The 21,592-nt window shown below is 39.1% G+C and overlaps 1 protein-coding gene across 3 annotated transcripts in view; it reads left to right on the forward strand.

Annotated features, from left to right (window-relative positions):
* PTCH1 (patched 1) overlaps positions 1-21,592 on the forward strand; it is a 76,355-nt gene that overhangs the window by 43,939 nt on the left and 10,824 nt on the right. For 2 of the 3 annotated variants that reach the window (XM_050945566.1, XM_050945568.1), the window contains 8 exons: positions 1,886-2,004; positions 3,931-4,330; positions 4,855-5,164; positions 11,058-11,200; positions 13,826-14,009; positions 15,596-15,876; positions 17,437-17,574; positions 21,141-21,283. In XM_050945566.1, the coding sequence (XP_050801523.1) occupies positions 1,886-2,004; positions 3,931-4,330; positions 4,855-5,164; positions 11,058-11,200; positions 13,826-14,009; positions 15,596-15,876; positions 17,437-17,574; positions 21,141-21,283 (1,718 nt within the window). The remainder of the gene's footprint in view (positions 1-1,885; positions 2,005-3,930; positions 4,331-4,854; positions 5,165-11,057; positions 11,201-13,825; positions 14,010-15,595; positions 15,877-17,436; positions 17,575-21,140; positions 21,284-21,592) is intronic. The other variant, XM_050945567.1, reaches the window with a different exon arrangement.

The raw sequence follows: 21,592 nt of genomic DNA on the forward strand, positions 1-21,592 counted from the left end.
AAATGCTAACTAGCCTTTTTAACGCTAAAGAAACTCTTATCAATAGTGACATCTCCAGTCAGATCAGTGGCATGAAAATTTTGCTTTAATCAGGTTAATGATCTTAATATTAAAAGGAGCGGAAGCGTAAACTGCTTTAAAGTACAGTATATTTACAATTTTAGGTTTAATATAACTAGAAAATGTTTACACCAGTGGTTCTGTCATTCTTAGAAAGTTGTAATAATAATTGGTGCTTTATAACTTCAGAGTACTGTGTAAGCACTAACTAATCCTCATAACACCACTGGGAGGTTTATTGCTCTGGTTTTGCAGAGGAGGCACAGAAAAAGTCAAAATTGCCTTGTACAAGGCCGCATGATACGGGCTACATTTTCAAAACTGGATATTAATTGTGGATGCCACAGATTCTGGGTTACCAGTTTTGAGACACATGGAGTGTGGTTTTCAGATGTGCTGAGCACCTGAAGCACCCATTGACTTCTTTTGGAGTATTAAGTCCTCATCCTTCTGAAAATCATCAGGCCAAAAGTATAGCAATTTGGGCACTCAAAACCTGTGAAATTCAGGTAGTGACCATTTTTGAAAATTTGGGCCAAAATTGCATACAACACAGAAGTTACATGTGGGAGGCAGGCAAGAACATGCCATCTGTTTATGCCGTTTCCTTAAATTGAGCCGCACACATTGAGCCACGGTAGAGTAACATGCTTCTTATATGTTGTTGGTAACTTAGGCTGAACCCAAAGAGCTTAATGTTGTTTCTTGTTGATTTTTTTTTTTCAGAATAATTTTGAACATTTTGCTCATTTGAGTTTGAAATGAGGTTTTGTTTTCTGGGTTAATTTCTTCTTTCTCCACACGCTGTTCTTCTTTCTTTACACACTGTTCTTCCATCTTTTATGGTCATTCATAGTATTTAATATGTGTTTTAGAGAATGGTTTTGGATGTATATTTTACTCTTTACCGTCTAATCGGGTGAAGGAATCCCATTGTTCATGTCACTTGTCATTTCATGATTGTAGGTTGTCAGGTCTTTGGGGCAGGGTCCAATTTTTTGTTCTCTGTTGGACAGCACCTAATACAATGGGATTCTGGTCCATGGCAGATCATCTGGACACTACTACAGAACAAATTAATAACAATAATATGTGTTGCACCCTGTTTGTTTATATGCAATAGGTAGGGGAACAGTTGAGATTTGAATTTAATTTTCATTTTAAAATTAATATTTAATATCCTTGTTCCATTTTAAAAAGTTATTTTAATTAAGTTGGCTCATTAATCAAACTGTATTAAACTTGAGTGGGGGAGTTCTATAAATAATCCTGAAATATTACTCTGTTTTTTATAGGGATTTTAGCTAATTACATCAAATGTATAGTACATTACTACATTTAGCATTTTCATTAAAATTTAATTAGAGCTTTTTCCATTATTGATTTAACACTATTCTGTAATGTTATAGTGATAGCTAACTGACTTCATAACTTTCAAATTGATAGCTACAGTTTTAACCCCAGGGTGTTTTTTTTCTTTCTGCATTATTAAAACTGCAGTAATACAAATTCTCTTGCAAAAATATAATTTATTGTATTTATTTTTTTCAGTTTTAAAATATGTCCATCCCATGTCTTGGTGGACGTACATAAGAACAATATAAAATTTAATATTACAGACTTTAATTAAATACAGTTGACTCACCATAATGAAATGAAAATACCTCTCTCAGCCCCCCAGGCTAAAGTCTGAATGTACTCATGAGCTGATATGACAAATGGATAGACATGTTGGAATTGAAAGGAGTTTGTAAGCTTTTTAAGCCTGTGTCCTAAAAGCATGAAGTTTAGTGATGACATCTCTTTACCTCCACTTGGTTTCTAGGCTGCTGTTGTTGTGGTATTCAACTTTGCCATGGTTCTGCTAATTTTTCCTGCTATTCTAAGCATGGACCTTTACCGTCGAGAGGACAGGAGATTGGATATATTCTGCTGCTTTACAAGGTGAGGCTATCTGGGAGTATTACTTTGTATCAAACAATCTCCTTGTGGTTAACACTTGGGACTAACACAGCAGCCCTTCTGTGTGAATAGTTTCCACTGCAGTGAGCAGGAGTTCTGCATGCTTCAGGACTGCAGGATCAGGCCCACAGTAGCATGTTGTCAGCATGATTTTATTGCTAACAGGTGAAGCACGTTTGCTATCTTGGTTTTCTGACTGGGTAGATGTAAAACAATAAACAGTGCTTTCTCTGTTCCATACATACTGTGCCACACACACTCATTTTACTCTTTGGAGCATAACTTTCCAGAAGTTTGTAGCAGACTCATGCTTTGAGAATATCCACAAGTGTTTAGTTCACTGTTTTTATTATTTTTGTAGGATCCCAAAGAGAGGCCTATGTGCTGAAGTAGAAGGATGGGGGGTTGGGGTGAGGCAAGAGTTATTTCCATTTTGGGTGTTTCGGGGACCGGCCAAAATGTGAGGGCCTCAAGGCATCACTTGTACTTAAAGTTATCATCAGCTTTGTATAATTATTACTGTTATACATGGAAACCTTTAAACATTACAGAAAAAAAAACTTCCAGAAGTTTAGAATTGGGAATTGCCTTAAGGGTACAGCTCTTTGTAGGGCTGGGAGAGGTGCTAAGAGGGCCATGCCACAGCAGAACAGACTTGGACAGAATTAGGCCTGGTCTACACATAAAACTTAGGGTGACATAGCCATGGCACTCATGGATGTGCAAAATCCATATCCCTGAGCACCACAGCTGAGCCGACCTAAACCCTGCTGTAGGCTTGGCAAGGTCAATGGAAGCATTGTTCGATCACCCTAGCTTCTGTCACTCAGGGAAGCGGAGTTACTACAGCAATAGAAGAATCCCTTTTATTGCTGCAGTAAGAGTTAACACTATGAGGTGACAGAGGCACAGCTGCAGCACCATAGTTATGCCGCTGTAACTCTCATAGTGTAGACAAGCCCTCAGTGATGGGACTGCAGCGTCAGCTCCACCATCCAGGAAATCGATGCAGCATGAACTCTGCCCCCTCTCTATCTCCTGTATGCACTGAGCCAGCTTTGTGGCAAATGCTTATGGAGCAGAGCCCATGGAAAGACTAGAGTCACTGGCAGGGAACTTGGGGGTTCTTGCGGTACATCAGCACCCCTGCCTTGAAGTAATAATAGCAACTGAGTGCACTACTTCCATCATTTTACAGGGTATACATTTTTGTTCAATGAATTTCAGTGCCCTTGATCACTGGAGGAGCTAGTCTGAAGCGCTGACTACAGTTCCCCTCCCATGTGCACAGAAGAGAGGGCACCTTGCATCATCTCCCCTTTGCACACCCACTAAGGACCAGACACAATTTAACCTTTCTATAACAGGGAGAATGTGCTGTGTCGTCTCTAGCTTTATTTTCAAGGTATAGGGAGTGGTTGAAGCAAGGGACTGTGAACCCAGATCTCAGGTTCTATTCCTGGCTTTGTCATAGATTCAGTCAGTGTGTGACGTTTTGGAAATTATTTAGACCAAAACTTCCCAAAGTTTTCATTAACTTTGGGTCCTCCATTTTTGAGTTTGATTTTCAGAAGTACCTAGCACCAACAGCTGCTATTTACTTCCCATTTAAGCAGTGCAAAACATAGATCAGGATCTGGGCCTGTCTACTTCTCTATACATATAGACGCCCAATGCAATTTGATTTGTTTTGGCAGGCATGAGATACACATATATTTATGTAGGCACTTTCTCTTTACCCCTGTTTAGCAAAATGTTTCCTTAAAGTGCAAAACAAAATCTTCATCAAAAAATTATATACAACTAAAGTAGAAAAAACTATTATTAGTTGTACATGCATAAAGACTGCCCTGTCTAATCTGGTGAAAATGTGTGAGTGTAAATGGATGTTTGTCTCTTCTCTTTCAGTCCATGTACTAGCAGAGTGATTCAAATTGAGCCTCAAGCATATGCAGATAATGATAACACTCTCTACAGCCCTCCACCACCCTACAGCAGTCACAGTTTTGCACACGAAACTCAGATTACAATGCAATCTACAGTGCAGCTGCGCACAGAGTACGACCCTCATACCCAGGTGTACTATACCACAGCAGAGCCCCGCTCAGAAATATCTGTGCAACCAGTCACAGTGACACAGGATAACCTCAGCTGCCAGAGCCCAGAAAGCACAAGCTCGACGAGGGATTTGCTTTCCCAGTTTTCAGACTCAAATATGCATTGTCTTGAGCCACCCTGTACTAAATGGACGCTCTCATCGTTTGCCGAAAAGCATTACGCTCCATTCCTGCTAAAACCAAAAGCCAAGGTAACCTGCAAAATGTACATCCATTTAACAAAAATACATATTTCTCCCTTGCCCAAGAGGAAAGGACTTTTGTATTTTGGAGCAATATGAGTTACTACATTAGAGCTTGGTAAATTACACTGCCAACAGACAGAGATTCATTTTGGAATATTTATTCTTAAATGAACTCTAAAATCTTAGAGCTCATTTAAGACTTGAAGACTTTCAGTTTACTTATGTGTCCAGTGACAGTATTTTTATTACACAGATTTTGAGTGACGGGAGACACTGGCATCTGTAATATAAGTTTGTAAACAGTGAAAATAAATTAAAAATAGATTTCTAACTTTTGTTCCCTTCAAAATGTATAGCATATGGTCCAATTCCCATTAACTATAATAGGAATTAGAAAGGGTGTATCGTGTGTAGGGGTTAAAAGCATGATACTAAAAAAGTAAATTTCAAAGTAATTCCTCTAATGTGCCCTAAGCAGCATCTTTTCTTTAGAAACATGGGACTTACTGCATTTCCATTTTCTATTGCAGGTTGTGGTTATTTTCCTTTTCCTGGGTTTACTTGGTGTCAGTCTTTACGGTACTACCCGGGTGAGAGATGGACTGGATCTCACAGACATTGTACCACGGGAAACCCGAGAATATGACTTTATTGCTGCACAATTCAAGTACTTCTCCTTCTACAACATGTATATAGTGACACAGAAAGCAGACTACCCCAACATTCAGCACTTACTTTATGACCTTCACAAAAGTTTCAGCAATGTTACATATGTTTTGTTGGAGGAAAATAAGCAGCTTCCCAAAATGTGGTTGCACTACTTTCGAGACTGGCTGCAAGGTAAAAATATTGCTGAATGGCTAATAGAGGGGTTTGGTGGGTCTTTTTGTGCCTGTGTCTTTAACAAAGACCTAACATCAAGTACATGAGCAGTCCCATTGGCTTCAGCTGGGACTATTCACATGCTTAAAGTTAAGCATGTTATTTAAGTGCTTTGTTGGATCAGGGGCCAAGTGAGTAGGATTATTATAGTAATTCATTCTGAAACAATTTATTCTTTAGTACTGAAAATAAACGGTAACAGTACAGTAAATGTAACATTTCTTAGTTATGGGTCATCAAATTCTGCCTAGAAATGCACCTGTCCCTCTCCCATCTTTATGTTGGAAGGTCTTTTAGGAAATATTAGTCAATTGAAAAATAAATTGTGCTTACCTGTGGAGACAGTCTACATTTTCCCATAACTGTTTACAGATTACTAATGTAGCCAATAGTTTCTAGAAAACATGTGCATAAAAGTTCTAGTATTTTTGTTTGTTTGTTTTTTCCTTCTGAAAATATGTGGGCAGCGTGATGAACGTAAAACCACTAAGTGGCATGCAGTCCAAAAATGATCAAGCTCTCTCTTGTATTTAATATATATTGAGACTGAGAGGAGCTTTAGTTTTGTTTTGTATTTTAGGTCTGAGATTCATTCATCAATCTGTTACATTAATTTAATGAAAGTTTTGATTGGAATATTTTGCTCAGAAGCACATTTAGTTGCAGGAGAAGAAAAGGCAATAGTTTTTAATATACTTTTCCAAATACACTTATATGCTGGTATTCAACTGAGATTTGTTTCTGTTACTGTGTTTTTACATAAAGCAATTTGTAGGCAATCTCAGAAAGAAATACAGGAAGTTGTGGGGTGTCCCCTTTTTTGCATGTTTTGCAATGATACAGACATGTAAATAGTTTCCTATACACAGAAGAAAGAGATGTTGTATGAGTAGTTAGCTTGAGGGGAGAGTGTTTATTGTAGATATTATTTCTGTGTCTTCAAGTTTGTGCTGGCGCTCAGCATGCAATGCTAGTGGTAAGTCTGGAAAGAGGGCAGGATTGCTGCTGGCAGTGTTGTGTGGTAAACACTAGGTCTGAAGAACAGCTTTGTGTAGCCGGAAAGCTTGTCTCTCTCACCAAGAGGAGTTGGTCCAATAAAAGATAATACCTAACCCAGCTTGTTTTTCAGTGACACAGTAAGATAATCAGTCATCATGCCCATTACAGGTACGTGATTCTTTCAGAGGCAAATCTGTCTCTCCACATTTATTTAAACCAGAATACCACACAGTCCATATCCCAAAGCTTAAAGGTTCCACTTTATACTTATTGTGAATCTGACATCTATATGACCAATGAATCTTACAGTAATCACAGCTGCATCCCACAGGGACTCAGAGTTTCTCGAAGACTGCACACCAGCACCAAAGCTGCTCTGGTCCCACGTTCAGGAGTGGTTTCGTTTTGCTCCGTTTTTTTCACTCTGCTACTGGGAGGATGATACTGAGCAAGGGATTTGGCCCAAGCCACACCTCCCTTTTGCAAAGCCACTACCTCTACAGCCAGCGGCAGCTCCAGGCACCAGCACTCCAAGCGCGTGCCTGGGGCGGCAAGCCGCGGAGGCGTCCTGCCGGTCACTGTGAGGGTGGCAGTCAGGCTGCCTTTGGCGGCATGCCTGCAGGAGGTCCGCCGGTCCCGTGGCTTCAGTGGCAATTCGGCAGCGGGTATGCTGAAGCTGTGGGATTGGTGGACATCCCACAGGCATGCCGCCGAATCTGTGGGACCGGGGACCTCCCGCAGGTGCGCCGCCAAAGGCAGCCTGCCTGCCGTGCTTGGGGTGGCGAAAAAGCTAGAGCCGCCCCTGTCTACAGCTCACCTAAAAACTGAGCAAGCCCTGTGCACCATATTATCCACCATTCCCTTGTTCCCTTGCAATCATATGGTAGCTTTTTAGAGGAGGTGGATGTGTGTGTAACTCACACACTTTTGAGATAATAGATGTAACTTGCGTGACACATTTAAGTAAAAAAAAAGTTTGGCTCCCCAAACTTGTGATTTGACAAAAACCTCAGCCCTGATGAACTCTTGTTCCTTTTAGGTCATAAATGTGACTGTCACTTGACATTTAGAAGGGAGAACTGTACAACTAATTTAAAACAACTATATTGTGTAGATTAAAATAGAAGGAGAAAAATATTAAGCAGTGTAGGCAAAGGAGAGGAGATGTTTTAACATTATGGAGTGTTGATGAAGGAGAGGGATCTAAGACCTATACTAGAGAAAGCTCTCACACCTGTACTAATGTGATTATATGAAGGAGCAGATAGTAGTAATAATAATACCTAATTCTTATATTGTACTAGCTAGACCCAAGACTAAGTGAGTGGAATGGAAAGGAAGTAAAAAGAGAGCAAAGGCCAGTGAAGCTGGCTGGAACAGGTCCATGGAGCTTTTTAAAAACAAGGAAGAGGGGCAGTTTTAAATTGGATCCTGGAATGAATGGAGAGCCGGTGGAATTGTATCAGAACGATGTGATTGTTTGTTAGAGAACATGATATGATCTTTCTAATGGCAAACAAGGTTATTTCATGTGCTTGAACTACAGCGATAATTCCCATTGACTTCACTAGGAAGTCAGTGCACAGATTGCAGGCTGAATATGCCCCTCAGGCACCTAAATATTTGCACGGTGGATTTGGTAGGTAACAATAGTATGTGAATAGGGGCATTTTTTATCAAAGTATTGTGCTTGGCATTAGCCATACAAGACTCCCACTGATTTATTTTCAGTGGAATTATGTGGCATCAGTCTTCCACAAAATCTTTTAAAACGTTGTCTTGCTCCTTGATTTTCAATAATGCAAGCACTTTCTCTTTTATCTGAAAATATCAAGGAAAGGAATTAATGTTTTAATAATTTCATTTAGAACTGGAAATTTGAACTTTGTGTATATAAGTGACCGGATGTAAATGAGGTAATTTATATTCCCCGTTGAATTATAATTACACTTGTTTTCCAAAGGGTAATCATACCCTGTGCTTCGCAGTGCCTGCTGTTCGCATGGGTCAGGAAGGAATTCATTCCCTCATCCCCAGCATCTCATGTACAGTATGGCAAAATTGGCCAAATGCAGGTGGTTCACCTTCTTTGTGTGAAGCATCAAGCATAGGTTACCGCTTCATGTGACAAATTTTATGTTCCTATGTTCCTGCATGTACCATTTTAAAAATTGCCTTCATTTGTATAGCTTTGCCAAAGGAAGGCACCACCAAGTAGCTTTATCTTTCTGTTCCAAAAGATTTTGCTGATCACAATTATTTTTAGAACATATTAGTTTTTTGGTTGTACTTTTAATGTGTAGCTATTTTCCTTTGAATTCACAACTTTTATTTTTTAGAAGTGTCATGGTAATTTTGGTGGTCTGTAAGTTTTAGCAATTTTGAAATCATTAAGAAGTTATGCACACCTAAAGATGATTTCTTAGGTACTCTTTCTGACATCTCTAGATCTCAGCAATGTACTGGTTCAATAATAAGAAACTGGTGCTGGTACTTGTGCCTATTCCAGTAACAACATAAAGGGAATAAGCTATCTAAGTCATAAAATATTCAAAATGGATTTGGAGTTTGTGGTGAAGAGCCATTTTTTAAAAAAGTATAAAGGGAGGGAGAAAAGACCAGATTTTCATGCAGGTTACTTATGTAAAATTTATGCACAATTGTATGCTGAATTTGTAAGCACAAGTTGAGTAATTTTGAATGCAAATTCTGGTTATTTGTGTATCTCGTAGTTCCCGTTGTATGAAGCATTTATTAATCTGAAAACTCTGGCCCCAAATATTGTGTTTAGCATAGCATCTTGTGCTCACTTTACCAAGGAAAGTCATGTATATCGTAACTTACAAGTCAGTCTTTTCTTTGGTGGTCTCTCCTCCTCTCCCCTGTTCTTCTTGAAGAACCCTCCTTTAACTCTCAACATGCTCTTTTACATTACTATTCTGATAACACAACTGGTGCTTATAACCATTTCACTGGAGATTTTAATGGAATAAACCTGTATTCAGGAAGGAGAGATTTGTATTTTTCCACTTCGTAAGTTATATCTTGCCCACTGCGAGTGCCCAACAAGCAGACCTTTCATATTGCATGCTTTGGAGTCACTTAGATGATGTTGGAGTATCTGATGTTAAAAATGGTCTCCCTTTGTTCCGGGCAAGGGGCTGGGGAACTGTCTGAGCTGGGTTTAGAAGGCTTGCTTTATTGCTTTGTTCTGAACCTGTTGGCTTTAGTGAGGGAAGGTGGGAGTATGATTATGGAGGTCTGCATGGGAGGCAGCTTTCTAGGGGGAGGGGTAAGCATTTGTAAAGGAGAATGAGCACTTAGGCCCTAAGGCTGTGTATTATTTAGGTCATGGATTCTCTTCCAACACTCTTATCTGTTTACAGCTGTAGCTAAGCTATCAGTTCTGTAATGATGGTTTTGATTACAACCTCTCAGGGCAGCTGTGAGGTGGGTCGGTGCTTTTCTTTTTTTTTTTTGCCCCTCTGCTTTTCCTTCCCTTCCCAGGACATGCGGTTTGTCATCTGTTTTCAAAGAACCTCCTTGCATTGGATTGTGGCTTCCTGTTCTAAATCTGATCCAAATTTGTGCTGTGAGGAGTGAGGTATTCCCCCTTTCCTCTCCACCCGCCCACCCCCCGAAAGGGTGGCAAAGAGGAAAATAACAGTTGAGAGTGAATAGGTGTTGGCTGTGATCTTTACACGTGCTGGCAGCAGATCCCACGACTTGTATTAGCTACACAAGTTGAACAGATGGAACAAATTGACAAAATCGTGTTCACTCACGCTGTGCTCAAGAAGCAGCTGAGTTGTTGTTTGAAGTTGAAAGTTTGAGTGTGGTTTTGTTTTCCCCCTTGCAGTGGAATTTCTGGTTATATCATAGAACCTATTGCTTTAGCGCTCTGCAGTAGCACAAGACAGTTAATGAGAGTGCTAATGTGCTTGGCCAGCATCTCATGGGGGGGATGGGGGCGGGGGTGGGAAGAGCAGTATGAGGAGTGTGTTTCTTTTTAGATAATGGATTAAATTCCTTCCTGATTTAACTCCATGATAGTCAGTGGAGTTTCTGTTTTGATGCCATTCAGCGTAGGGTGAGATTTCAGTAATGTGTGGGGGCAGGGGTTGCGAAGAGTGGAGATACACGTTTTAAAAAAAATATTAGCGTTGCACAACTGTAGTTTATTAAGATCTCTGTGAATCCTCTTCTTTTGATTTACAAAGAGTGCTAGGTTGTCACCTAACTCCTAGCCCTGTGGATGGGGCAATGTGGAGCTATGCCAGCAGGAGAAGGAATTGTGACCCCAAGTTATAATCTTTTCCCTGCTCCCACTGACTCCTAGGAGTAGGGTGACTAGACAGCAAGTGTGAAAAATCAGGACTGGGGTGGGGAGTAATAGGAGCCTATATAAGTAAAAGACCCAAAAATCGGTACTGTCCCTATAAAACCGGGACATCTGGTCACCCTACCTGGGAGCAGTGGGTTACTGCAGCTCTGTTCTGAGTGCAGGTTACTTACCCAGTCTCTCACTAGCTCAGCTCTGCTAGCCAGCTCCTTCTTTCCACCCCCTTCACAGAGGGTGAGGGATCGTAGTAGACCTTAGCTTGGATTCTGTGCATCTACACTCCAGCCATAATGTGGGGAGAGCCCTAACACAGCCATGCAGTAAGCATGAGACTGGGGGTGGGTTTACATCATCCTGAAGCTTCATTAAGGAGGCTACAGGCTGGCCCAAAATAGGTATATATGTAAAAAGAGTAATTACTTTTTTTTCTCCCAACTGTAATTTGTTTAAAGGGTGGTTTCTTATCTGCATATTTAATCTTTCCCCTCCCCCTTTCCCAATTCATCGTAGGTCTTCAAGATGCATTTGACAGTGACTGGGAAACTGGGAAAATCACATACAACAATTATAAAAATGGATCTGATGATGCTGTTCTGGCCTACAAACTTCTGGTGCAAACAGGCAACCGCGATAAGCCTATCGACATCAGTCAGGTACTGTCCCGTATGTCACTGTGACCATACCTGTTTATATGGAAATACACAAACTAGTGGGAGTTGTAGAAGAAATGGGGAATACTTAGTTGTTGGGGGTGGGGGTCAGGTTTTGGTTTTTTTGGTATTGTATTGTATCTGTTGAACTTATAAAGCTGATCCTGCAGATCACACACACATGAATAGCATCACTTACTTCAGTGGGATTACTCGTGGGAGTAAGACTGCAGGATCGAGCCTGCATTCTGTAATATTCAGAAGTAACTGTCACAAACGTCTATCTTTATGAAATACTAGATGGTGCTTACTTAATATTTTTTAGCCCAGTTCTGCTCTTAAATGCATGAGCTTAGTTCCCATTGAACACAATAGGAGCTACATTCTTGTATATGAAGGCAGGATTGAGCTTTGCATGGCCTGATTCTTCTCCAATTTTACATCAGATTGAACTCCATTGACTTGAGTGGAGTTGCACCTGATTTACACCAAAGTATGTGAAGAATCAGTCATATACGGTCGTCCTCTATTTTATTTTTTTTGACTGGTGAATAGAAATCTTAAAATGTAGATTCTCAGCTACTCAGTTTGCTCCCAACAATTTGAATGGAAATGCACATTTTTAAGAGACATTTTTTAGGAGGGGTGGGTGAAAGGGCATTGCAGCCATCATGTACTATAGTGAGAGCTGCCAGCCCTCCAGGATTGTCCGGAAGTCTCCAGGAATTAAAGAGTAATCATTAATTAAAGATTATGTCATTGATAAAACCTCCAGGAATACATCCAACCAAAATTGGCAACCCCAACTGTAGTACTCCTGCACTATCATGAGTTAAGGGTACATTGACATTTGAGCTGGGAAGTGTGATTCCCAACTCACATAGACATACCCACGCTAGCTGTACTTAAGCCAGCATGCTAAAAATAGAAAGTACTGTGGGCAGGAGCCTGGGCTAGCCACCCAAATATGTACCACTGTGACTCCCTGGGTACATATTTGGGTGGCTAGCCCAAGCTGCTGTCTGTACTACCTTGGATACACTGCTATTTTTAGCGCACTAGCTTGAGCAGAGATAGCATGAGTACGTCTACCTGAGCTGGGAATTAACCTCTCAGCTCAAATGCAGATGTACCCTAAATGTAAAGGCAGTACTGGAACTGAAACTCTCAGTTCATTAAGCAACCTGGGCACATCAGAGCTCCTTTTTATATGGTACATAATAGCATACAGTTGTATTTGCAGATTTTTATTCTGATCACATTTGGAAGACAAAGCTTGGTGTTTTTGACTGTTTATATTAAAATTAGACTTTTGAAAGGTCGTTCAGAAAAAAAATACAGTAGTAGCCTACATTCTCTTCTCTCAGAACTATAGCTGACTTTCTGTACTTTCAGGCAGAAAATAGTCACTCTAATGATCTTCCCAGCAGCTCTGTTTATTGTCTTCCTTTTTTTGTTGGCATTAAAGGTGACAGATTTACGGAGTACATTGTTCAAAGTTACTATGGTGTATAAAACACAGTGCTTTGCAGCAACATGCAGCATGCTGTCAAGTCAGACAGGGGGTTGAGTTAGGAATTAAGCAAAAGAGGGGAGTTGAAGAGGAAACTTAAGTGAGATGCCCAAGTAGTTTTGTTTGGTAGTATGTACCAGGTACATCAAGGAACAAATGTGATTGGACCATAGCTGCTGATATAATTTCCTGTGCCTGGGAGGGAGAAAAGTGTGGTGCACCCACAGGGGCTGTGAGCTGTACTGTGCAATTCCAAAGACAGCTTGAAGACATATAGTTGTTGCATATCCTGTGGATTAATTGAATCCAGATCTTTGGAATCCAGCTTTTTTTTTTTTTTTTGCTGTCACTGTTGTTTTTCATTTCATTAAAAAGACCTGAAACTGAAGTCAGGCCAGAATTTAAAATAAACTAAACAAAACAAAAAAATCATAATGTTTTTCATCCAAGACATCCTTTGGCTGGGTAGTATTTGGCTACAAAACCCTGGAAATACACCACTGCTGTTTACCCCACAAATACACTTGCCCACAATGACCCAAGCCGCACAGTGCACTCGTCTACTTTCTTGGCGCTTGGCATTTTCTGAATACATAGGTCATAGGAGGCAAGTGTTAGCAAAATTTATACAGATGTTGTTTTATTTTTATAGCTCTCCTCCATTTACTGGGTGGCATTTCCTTCAGTGTTAACAACAGAGGTTAACTGCACACAGACGTGTATAGGGACTCTTGCCAGATTTTTTTTTCTCTCTCCTTTAAATATGTTTCTCCAACTTGGTCATTTTTCCCCCTTGGCGGTAGACAGTCTCTTAGAATTCACATTTAATTGGTTCAGTCTATTCTGGAACCATCTGCTGGTTTAATGTTTATAATAAATATTATATGCTTTTCACAAAATAAAACAAAACACTTTTCTAAAATTCAATACAGATATTTAGATATTTGCTCACTCTCAAACAATAGTCTGTATAGTCACTTAATGTGAAGTCACACACGCAAAAAATGATTCTGTATGTGTGTTGAATATTCTAGTCTTTTTGTTTAAAGCTTTGCAGCAAGAGCTCTGAAAGCAAAACTCCTTTCTGAAAGGCTTCTAATCTTCCCATTTTGCAGTTGACTAAACAGCGTCTGGTGGATGCAGATGGAATCATTAACCCAAATGCTTTCTACATCTACCTGACAGCCTGGGTTAGCAATGACCCCGTGGCCTACGCTGCCTCTCAAGCCAACATCCGGCCTCACCGTCCAGAATGGGTCCATGACAAGGCAGACTATATGCCAGAAACAAGGCTGAGAAGTAAGTAACATTTAATCTTAATGTCTTATAGTTTATATAAGTGCCTCACTCCTTCCTTAAAGGCCCAGTAACTCTCTAGTTACTTGACACTGTACAGGTCTCAAAAGCATAAACAGAACAATATATTGTGTTACTTTAAAACCTTGGGAGACAGATGCAGTTGTGTAATATAGTATAATGTGGTACCACTGCAAGACTTTATCATGTTGAATAATTAGTTGTATAATAGTTTATATCTAAGCTCTAAAACTTGCATTAGACCTTTCTTTTTAACACTGCTTGTTAATTTTGTATGCAAGGGAAACCTTCAGCGTGCATAACATTCTGACTTTGCCATTCCAGAGTTTTGTCATTGAAAATTATATCATGTTTATCCTAAATTTGTTACCCTAGTGTGGAAGAAATTTTTGGCAAGTTAGGTCATTCATATAAGCCACCCATACCTGTATTGTGCTAGAGCTGTTTGGGTAGTGGAGAAGTCAGTGTAAGAGAGTGTCATCCTTCCTTTCCACCTGCCCCTGTTCACCTTTTTACATTATGAATGGTAATCCTGAGTTGATTTTCTTTGCTTTTACACTGGATTTATTGGGTGGATTGCTAGTTGGTTACTGAGGAATGGAAGGGGAAGGAGAGGATTGGTTCTCTTAGAAATGCGATTGGATAACAAGCAAGTTGTGCTTCACTGTATCCGAACCCTAGAGCTTTGTGGCAGTCAGCCAAGTCTTGTCTTAATGAAAATTTATAGTTGAGATTATAATAGGGCAAATCATGTTTAGCAAGTCAACTGAATGACCCTGCAGGGTCTGGAACACACAGCGGCAGTAATTAAATGCTTGTTGTGGAAGACTCTTTTTTTCTTTTGGTATTACAGTAGACTTAGCGTTACATTCAAAAAGAAGCATGGAAAATGTAAGTTTCTCAGATCATTAAAGGATAAAATGTTATGTATTTCCTCAATAAGCCATTACTGTTAAGGTTTTTTTTTACTTTTTGTATGGATAGTGGTTTTAAAATAGCAACTGAAGAATTACAAAATAGAAAGGCCTGATTCACCACTGCATAAATCTAGTTTAGAACCAGTTTAATTCCACTGATTTTAGATAAAGATATGTTGACTTCACAGGATTTATACCAGCATAAAACTGGAGTAACATTTAATTTGAAACTAATCTTTTTTCAAACAAAATATTTAAAATATAGGGAGAAGTGTTTGAGAAGGTTGCCCTTTTGTTTATTTTACATTACATACAGAGTACTATGGACAGATAATAAAGTGATAGGTGCCACAGTAATTCATATATATAATATTAGATATCCATTTACATTAAATAATATCATCAAGCTGGTCTTGAGTATGATGTACAGTGTAATAATTGAATTACACTGCCAGGTGTGAAATATAGTCATCGGTTGTGATTAGAGTTTATCAAGTTGCCACAGAAGTTCTGGAGTTTAAACAAAGTAGTTTTGACTCAAATTTAACACTTTTTTGCCGAAAACAAAGTGCTTTAATCATATTTATTTCTCTGCATATTGTTTTTTCTTCTTCTACAATCTGTATTTCAACATTATAATCTTTCTCTTAGTTCCAGCAGCTGAGCCCATTGAATATGCTCAGTTTCCTTTCTACCTCAATGGATTGCGTGAAACTGCTGACTTTGTGGAAGCTATTGAGAAAGTGAGAGCTATCTGTAACAATTACACCAGCCTTGGCGTCCCCAGCTACCCAAATGGATACCCATTTCTTTTTTGGGAACAGTACATTGGGCTTCGTCACTGGCTTCTCTTGTCTATTAGCGTCGTTCTGGCTTGCACATTTCTGGTGTGTGCCCTCTTTCTCCTGAACCCCTGGACGGCTGGGATCATTGTAAGTTTATTATAAGGTTCTTTGTTAAAGGCAAATTCCTTTCAGCCTAGCTCTTGCTGCAGTCAGAAAGGTTTTGTTTATGTCTGGGCCTCTGGTGGAATATATATATTGCATCATTCATGGTATATTTATTCAACTTGAGGGGGTAGGGTTCATGGTAAAGGTATAACCCTTAATAACCTTAATCTTTTGACCACGCTTTAGTAGCTATAAACCTTTCTTATAAACATAACTAAACTTTTGCCCCTGCTCAGATACTCATGAACATGAGAAATGAAGCATGGAGGAAAATTGGAATTTTTAAGTAGCTTTTAAAAAATTCTACTTTCCCTGCATCCAAGATTTTTTAAATCAAACAAAATTATTTTTCATGGCAGTTTTCTTATTTCCACATCTTGCCCATAAACAGTAAATTACTGTACTAACTTCTGGATGTGAATCTCAGAAGGATAAGAAGGAAGTATGGCTAGGTGAACAGTTGTATAATACACACTGAAAAAGGAGTGTAAGTATGTCTTTAAGGAGAAAGAGCAGTAAAATTATAAATGATACAGAATACTCCTTCATGAATTCCTTGTAATAAACATTCATGTTAAATTGAATTATGATGTTCCTGTGTTTAAATTCCATAAACTATTGTATAGCTTATAAAATACCAGAAGTAGAAAAGCACAGAGCAGTCACTAGTTTTTGTACTGTACATTTGTGCAACAGGTATGTTAAAAGGTAAATGTTTAGTCTAGAATATTTTTCATAGCACTCAATCAAACAATTTATGTTATCATTCATGATTCATTAGCTTATAAAATCATTTATTGTAGCACTTACATTTTTTCTTGGGAAAGGGGGTTTATTTTAGAGTCCTCCATCTCTTTTAAAAATGTGTATTTTTTTTTGTTGGCTCCAGAAACTTTTAAATCTACTCCACACATTTCCCCCACCTCTCTACATTTTTTTTACAAGATAGATGAAAGAAAATAAAAGCTTTCCCTTAGATTTAACTGTTTGCTTTGTCCAGGCCAATCCCTGTAAGTTTCTTCAAAGCCAAGAGACTCTCTGTAACCTGACACTCATCAGCTGATTATGGCATTCACTTTCTTCCGGGCTTTAAACCTGCCCTTGAGTCATCTTCACTTACTCCATGAATTCTGCAGAAAGAACCCAAACCAGCTGTTTAAAAGTTGCTTTTCTACTTCTGCCTTCCTTTAATTTTTGAGATTATTGTTGGGGAAATGGGTTAAAAAAACAGAAAAGTTATATTCTGATGGATGGGGATAGGGAGGACTAATAAATTATGTTTTAGATAGTATTGACAAGAGGTAACCAATGGAAAATTGATGGTTGCTCTGACCACTGGATCCCGAGGGAATAATTTAAACTGACTCTTTTCAGGTCATTGCCATTGAACTCAATGAAATAAGGAAAAATAGCTTGCCTTTGAAAAGTGAGAGAAAGAGTGCTGTGAGGGTTGCATTTGCTAGTCCCACATTGTTTTGAAAGTCCTTTCCTTCATTTATATAGAGTATAAGAAGTTACTAACAGCAGTTTGAAATCATTTAGGTGGTGGTGCTGGCTCTGATGACTGTCGAGCTGTTTGGCATGATGGGTCTAATTGGAATAAAGCTGAGTGCTGTGCCTGTGGTCATCCTGATTGCTTCTGTTGGCATAGGAGTGGAATTCACTGTTCATGTTGCTTTGGTATGTAAAATTAGGCAGAATTTTTAACGTATTTGAAAAATCTCTCCAAGATTTTTTAAAAAGGGAGCCTGAAGTTCGGCTCCTAAATCCATAGTTAGGCATCCAAATGAGTGATCTGATTCTCAAAAGACAACCAAGCTCAAACACTGCACAAGGGTTAGTGTGCCAGTTAGATTGTTGCCTGATAGACTATAATTGATTTGAAAGAATGCTTACCATCTGTTAAGTCAATGATGCATGAAATAAGACTGGATTCAACAATGCACGTTTAAGTGCTTTTAAATATGACTTTACAGGTCTCCAATTAATATGTGGTAGGTATTTCTATGATCCGTATCAATATGTGTACTAAGCAGAACTGTTAAGGTCTATTAAGACCTTCACACTCTAAGTGTCAGTTCAGATACTACCACTATCTTGGGCCTTTCTTTTGTCTCTAAGTGCTGCAATTGTCTCTAAGTGCTGTTATTGCTTATAACAATTCATAACTGTGCACTCCCTGTTGTGTCTAGTTGCTGCCTATTATGACAATTTAATACTTTGGGGAAGATTTTCCTAGGCACGAATGTTGTTAGGCACGCATTCCCATAAATATTAGATGGTAGTTGGGCGCTTGCCTTTGAAATCTCCCATTAGGTGTCTTTCTTTCAGAACATATTAGTTGTTAGTAATGGTCCCAGTCCTGCAGTCCATAGGGAAGCAGAATTCCCATTGATTGACTGAAGAGTAATGCAGAAAAAACACAGAGAGAGAGAGAATGTATAAACACCGTTGGAAACATTTTCAAATTGGGTTCCTAAATGTAGGCACATAAACTAGTGGCCTGATGTTCTAAAGTGCTAAGCAACTGCAGCTCCTGTTTAAGCCAATGAGAGCTGGCACCATTGAAAGTCAGGCCATTTATTTAGGTATCTAAATATGGAATACAGTGCCTAATTTTTGGTGTTCAAGTTTGAAAATTTTGGTTTGTTATGGAAATGTTGATATTTCTATTATTAGAGTTGCATGTAGACTTCCATTTTAAGCCTCATTTTCTGAACACATACCCCTAACTTTTGATTAAACAACTTGTTTGCAAACTGAAATGCTGAAAATAGCATCAGAGTTTTTTTTCGTAGAATTTGGAAAATGTGGGATTTTAAAAGTTTATATGCTAATTTCCAAAATTACATGTGATTTAAATTAATTCTCAGTGTCTGATGATTATTTTTAGGCCCACACATTCTCAACAGTGGTTGGTTTTCACAACTCCCAATGTTGGAGACAGAGAGGGCTTTTTATACACTTAGCACAGGGTCATTCCCATACATTTTTCAGGGGAAGATTATTTAAGAATCGCTATCCATATGGAGAGAAACAATACTATAGAGAATAGAAAGGGATCAGTCTGGACAGGCCAGTTTAATTATTGTAGGAAGGGTTATACCTATTCGTTAATATTTTTGTTTTTCAAAAGTACCATCAGAATCGAGTAGGTTCAAAGAATGAGAGGGGGAAGAGAAGTAGACTGGAGAGAGAGCAAGTGGGGATTAGATGTGGTCCATGACTACAGAAGAAAACCTTGTGTTGGGGAGATGCAAACTGCTGAGGGCATTGCTGGGGGAGTGAGAAGGCATCAGGGACCAGAGGGGAATTTTGAGGATTGGAAACTCAGAAGCATGTTAGGGGTGCAGAAGGCTGAGGTGCACAATGGCAGTGAACTGTGGAGTGCCCTCAGTTTTAAGTGGAGTGGGGAGGGGCAGGGGCAGGTGGAGGGAGTAGATTTAAGAGGTCCTTGTGGATGAAGGGGTAATATGAGGAGAAAGGGACAGGCTGCTGGAAGCATATTTAGACTTGTTGAGATAAAGCAGCCTGCTAAGGCTTGTGGTGGGATGGTGAGTGTTTCAGAGACCTGGTGCATGTTATGGGGAAACAAATGACAAATTTGAAATAAATAAATAAAAATTGTGACACAAAATTATAAAATACTTGGCTGTCAGTTCTAAGTGGAGAGAGAAACCAAACTAATTTATGTCATATCTTTACCTAAATAAAATCACATGTGGGTAAAGTTTCAGTCCCCAGCAAACTTAAAACCACTTCTTTCCCATACACTGACATTGGAAATAAAACCCTTCAAAAATGGGTTTTACAATGAAAGCACCTAATAGATGTTAAACTATAGCAGCACTGCTGGCTAATACATTCATAGAACTAACCGAATATAAATAACCCCACCAGTGTGGTATAAACAAAATATGCAATGCTTATAGTGTTGATACAAGATTTAATTGTAGTTGTTTAAAAGAAATTCACAATCCACCCATGGCTCAGTTTTTCTCTGCCAATTGTGAGCTGTGACCTCATTTTTTTTTTAAACTCCTCCAAATAAATTCCGCGTCAACACTACACTCATTGTATTATGTATCCTTTAAATTCACACCTATCCATGTGCAGTGCATATATTTTATTACTATGTTATGGGTCTGATCCCACAGCCCTGACTCATGTGGGTCGTCCAGTACACATCGGCTCATGTGCTGTGCTGTGTATGGAAATCATTTGTTATCCATAGCTGAGCATGTATATATAAAATGTGCTAACCCTGGGTACATTAGTTTTCCATGGTTCACTGTTATTCTTATAAATCTTGAGTACTGAACTATGTTATATGCTGTGAATTGCTTACTCAGGAGTCATGGGAAGGAGGATAGATTCTCTATAAATTACATCAGTGCTCAAATACTATAGTGATGAGCGACGGGATAAAACCCTGAGACAGATTTATAGTTGTTTGGTTTTGAAGTAGTAAAAATTGTAAATATATTTGCATAAAATGGAACATAACTATACAGAATAAGAAGAACGCAGTCTTGCAGTGCTTGTTTATATGAGAAGACCCACTGAATACTTTGGGTCAAATCCTGCTCATCTCATTTAGTTAGGGGCTGATTGTGCATAAAGATCTGCTAGCATGCGGTCCTGTGCCCACATGGAGAGATCCCTGACATCAGTGGAGAATTCTGCTTAAAAAGTGTCAGAAAGATATGGCCCATTAATAGGATGCTGAACTCAGTGTGACTATGCATATGAGTAAAGGTTGCAGGATCACGTCCAAGTCCACAACAAATAATAATTCAAGTCATGTGGTCCCTGCTACCATAGAATTCCCATGACATCAGTGGGAGTTTTGCCCAGGTAAGAACTTCAAGAGTAGACTTACAATTTTTACATGAGAAGTTCATTTAAAATTAAACAAATCCTTTGTGGGTGGGAACAGGCAAACAGAGCAACAAACTAAAATCCTTATGAGGTGGGCCAGGAGTTGTTTCAGAAAATTATTGCTGTGGCCCTGACCCTGCAATCAATCCTCACTCCACTCCCATGACTTCAGTAGCAGCTGTATACAATGACTGCAGATTCAGACCTTGTCTTGAACTCTAGGCAGCCACAAAGATATTTTAATAAACTGTAAATTGGAGTAATTAGCTGGGGTTAGGGGAGGAAACTTGCGTGCTTTGGGAAAGGCTGAGAGTTTTGAAAGGCTGTGTACAAAGAAATGATGACATGGAGTTTATTTTTTACAGGCATTTTTAACCGCCATAGGAGACAAGAACCGCAGGGCTGCCCTTGCATTGGAACACATGTTTGCACCAGTATTAGATGGAGCTGTATCTACTCTGCTTGGCGTGTTAATGCTTGCAGGGTCCGAGTTTGATTTTATTGTCAGGTAAAGCATCTCTTGAATTTTTTTTTTCTTTTTTTTTTTTTAAATGTGTACACTCTTGATGTTTGGTCATTTCAGTGTATCTGCTGTTTTACTACTGTGCATGCTTACATCATGGTCCTGCTTTACCTCTGCTTTATTAACTCCTTGTTACATGCTAGTTGCAATAATACTTCCTTTGCTGACACTGGATTAAGTTCCAGGAAAATTAGACTCCCAGCCTAAAATGAAACAAAAGGGGTCCTCTATTGCCTCGTTTGCTCAGTTCTGAAATAAGTTAGCTCCAAATACCTAGTATTGTCCAGTGGTTAG

Source organism: Gopherus flavomarginatus, chromosome 3 (assembly GCF_025201925.1).
Source record: "Gopherus flavomarginatus isolate rGopFla2 chromosome 3, rGopFla2.mat.asm, whole genome shotgun sequence".
In the NCBI taxonomy this organism is placed as follows: domain Eukaryota; kingdom Metazoa; phylum Chordata; order Testudines; family Testudinidae; genus Gopherus; species Gopherus flavomarginatus.